This window comes from Rhea americana, unplaced genomic scaffold (assembly GCF_003343005.1).
Source record: "Rhea americana isolate MKP2758 unplaced genomic scaffold, rheAme1 scaffold_341, whole genome shotgun sequence".
In the NCBI taxonomy this organism is placed as follows: Eukaryota; Metazoa; Chordata; class Aves; order Rheiformes; family Rheidae; genus Rhea; species Rhea americana.
The window spans coordinates 312034-314111 of NW_028186470.1; the positions used below are offsets into that span (position 1 = coordinate 312034).

At 74.3% G+C, this 2078-nt stretch overlaps 1 protein-coding gene across 4 annotated transcripts in view; it reads left to right on the plus strand.

Moving 5' to 3' along the window:
• Positions 1-2078, plus strand: part of MIDN (midnolin) — a 14682-nt gene that overhangs the window by 8672 nt on the left and 3932 nt on the right. For all 4 annotated transcript variants that reach the window (XM_085311474.1, XM_085311473.1, XM_085311472.1 and 1 more), the window contains exons 5-7: positions 705-1082; positions 1493-1625; positions 1773-2060. In XM_085311474.1, coding sequence (XP_085167600.1) covers positions 705-1082; positions 1493-1625; positions 1773-2060 — 799 coding nt within the window. The remainder of the gene's footprint in view (positions 1-704; positions 1083-1492; positions 1626-1772; positions 2061-2078) is intronic.

Genomic DNA, 2078 nt, shown 5'->3' on the forward strand with positions numbered 1-2078 from the left:
GGGCCCCCCGCACAGGGACGGGCTCTGCTCTCGCTCCTGCGCTGCAGCTGCTGCGTCACCTGCCTGCGCCGGCRGCCTCTGCGGTGGGCCGGGGCGAGCCCTGCGGCGGCTGCGCCAGGCCCGGCCCCCTGCCAGCGGGCGCCTCCGGGGGGCCGGGGCTGCCTGCTGCCGCCTCTCCTGCCCCTGTCCTGGGACCCCCCAGCAATAACTCGGTGCATCCTCGCCTGCTCCCTCCCTGTCCCGCCGTCTCCGGCGCGGCCCGGCTGGGAGGCGCAGCTGCACGGACGTGTCCCGGGCCGGGCGGGCGCTGGCAGCAGCGCCGGCGCTGCGGCGGGTTTATTGCCGGGGAGGCAGGGAGGGCCTGGCGGTTTTGCGCTGGAGGGTAAAGGGCGGGGAGGGCAGGAGGGAGAAAAATAACCGCGCGGCGCGGTCAGCTGACGGCGCTGGCACCGGGCTGGGGTCGTGCGGGGACGAGGCCTCGGTTGCCTGCCTGCCTGCCAGGCTCCCCCGGCCGCTGGCAGAGCCGAGGCCCCGGCGAAGGGCCGCAGGGAAGCGGTTGCCCCTCTGTCCCGCGAGCGGCGTGCCRCCGTGTCTGCGTGTCCCCGCAGGACCCCTTCTCCGGTGTCAGGGCGCCGGGCTCGGGGGCTCCGCGTGCCAAGCTGCTGCGGGGCCGGCGCTGACGTCCGGGCTTCTTCTCTCCCCAGGTCAACGACTTCTTGTCGGGACGGTCCCCGCTGACCCTGGCGCTGCGGGTCGGCGACCACATGATGTTCGTGCAGCTGCAGCTGGCAGCTCAGCAGAGCAGCGGGCAGCTCCAGCACCGGCACGTCATCGCCAGCCGGGGCGAGGCGGGCGCCGCGGCCAGTCCCCACTGCCGGACGCTGCACGGTGGCGCCGGCTCCGGCTTTGCCCGCATCCCCGTGGTGCCCGCCTGCCAGCAGAGCCCGGCGCCCAGCCCCACGCCAGCCGCCCCCGTGTACTGTAACGCCCCCCACCCCGCTCCCGTCACCGCCGGGATGTTCCGGTCGCACGGGGCCAGCACGCAAACGGTGAACAGCAGCGTCGTCTCCTCCTGCTCAGAGGTGAGTCTGGCCCTGGGGAGCCCTGGGGGTTGGGGGGGGACAGGACTCCTGGGCCCGCGCAGGTGCCCGGGCTGCAGCGTTCTCGCCAGCTCATCTTTAGACCCTGCCCGTTCAGAGGAGCCTCCCCGAGCCCAGCGCGGGGGCAGGAGCTAAAGCTCCTGCTGGTTYTTATTTTCCCTCCCCGCAAAGCCCGGGTGGGGGGCGAGGGTCAGTGCCGGGACCAAGGCACGGTGGGGCAGCATAGGGACTGTCCGCAGGCGGCCGGGCCGAGGGGGCCTGCTGGCCCCCGGCCCCTGCCCGGGGGAGGCTGCGGGGGGCTCGCGAGCCCGGTGCCGGCYGTTCGGGGCTGCGGGCCTGCCCGGGTGGGTGCCGCGGCCGGGGGCTGATGCCGCCTCTCTCCCTCTGCCCAGGTGGATTGCAGCACGCGCAGCAGCAGCTCGCCAGGCAGCAGTCCCGCCCCGACGCCGCGATCCCGCAAGCCCGGCGCCGTCATCGAGAGCTTCGTCAACCACGCGCCTGGGGTTTTCTCAGGGACCTTCTCCGGTAGGCGGCTGTGGGCCGTGCCGGGGGCCGGGGCTTGGGCCGTGCCGGGGGCCGGGGCTCTGGCCGTGGTGGCGGGCAGGGGCCGGGGCTCGGCTGGCACCGGCGCGTGGGGCTGCCCGTCTCACCACGCTCTCCCCTCTCCCGCAGGCACTTTGCACCCCAACTGCCAGGACAGCAGCGGGCGGCCGCGGCGGGACATCGGCACCATCCTGCAGATCCTGAACGACCTCCTCAGCGCCACGCGACACTACCAGGGCATGCCCCAGTCCCTGACGCAGCTCCGCTGCCAGACGCAGTTCTCCTCCTCCTCGGCTCCCTCCTCCCCGGACCTCGCCACCAAAACTACCTCAGAGACCCTGCCGGCGGCCGCGGCCTCGCCGCCCCTGCACTCCGTCGTCCAGTGCCAAAGCCAGATCCGGATGTGCAAGCCCAGCGGTAAGCGTGGCCGCCTCC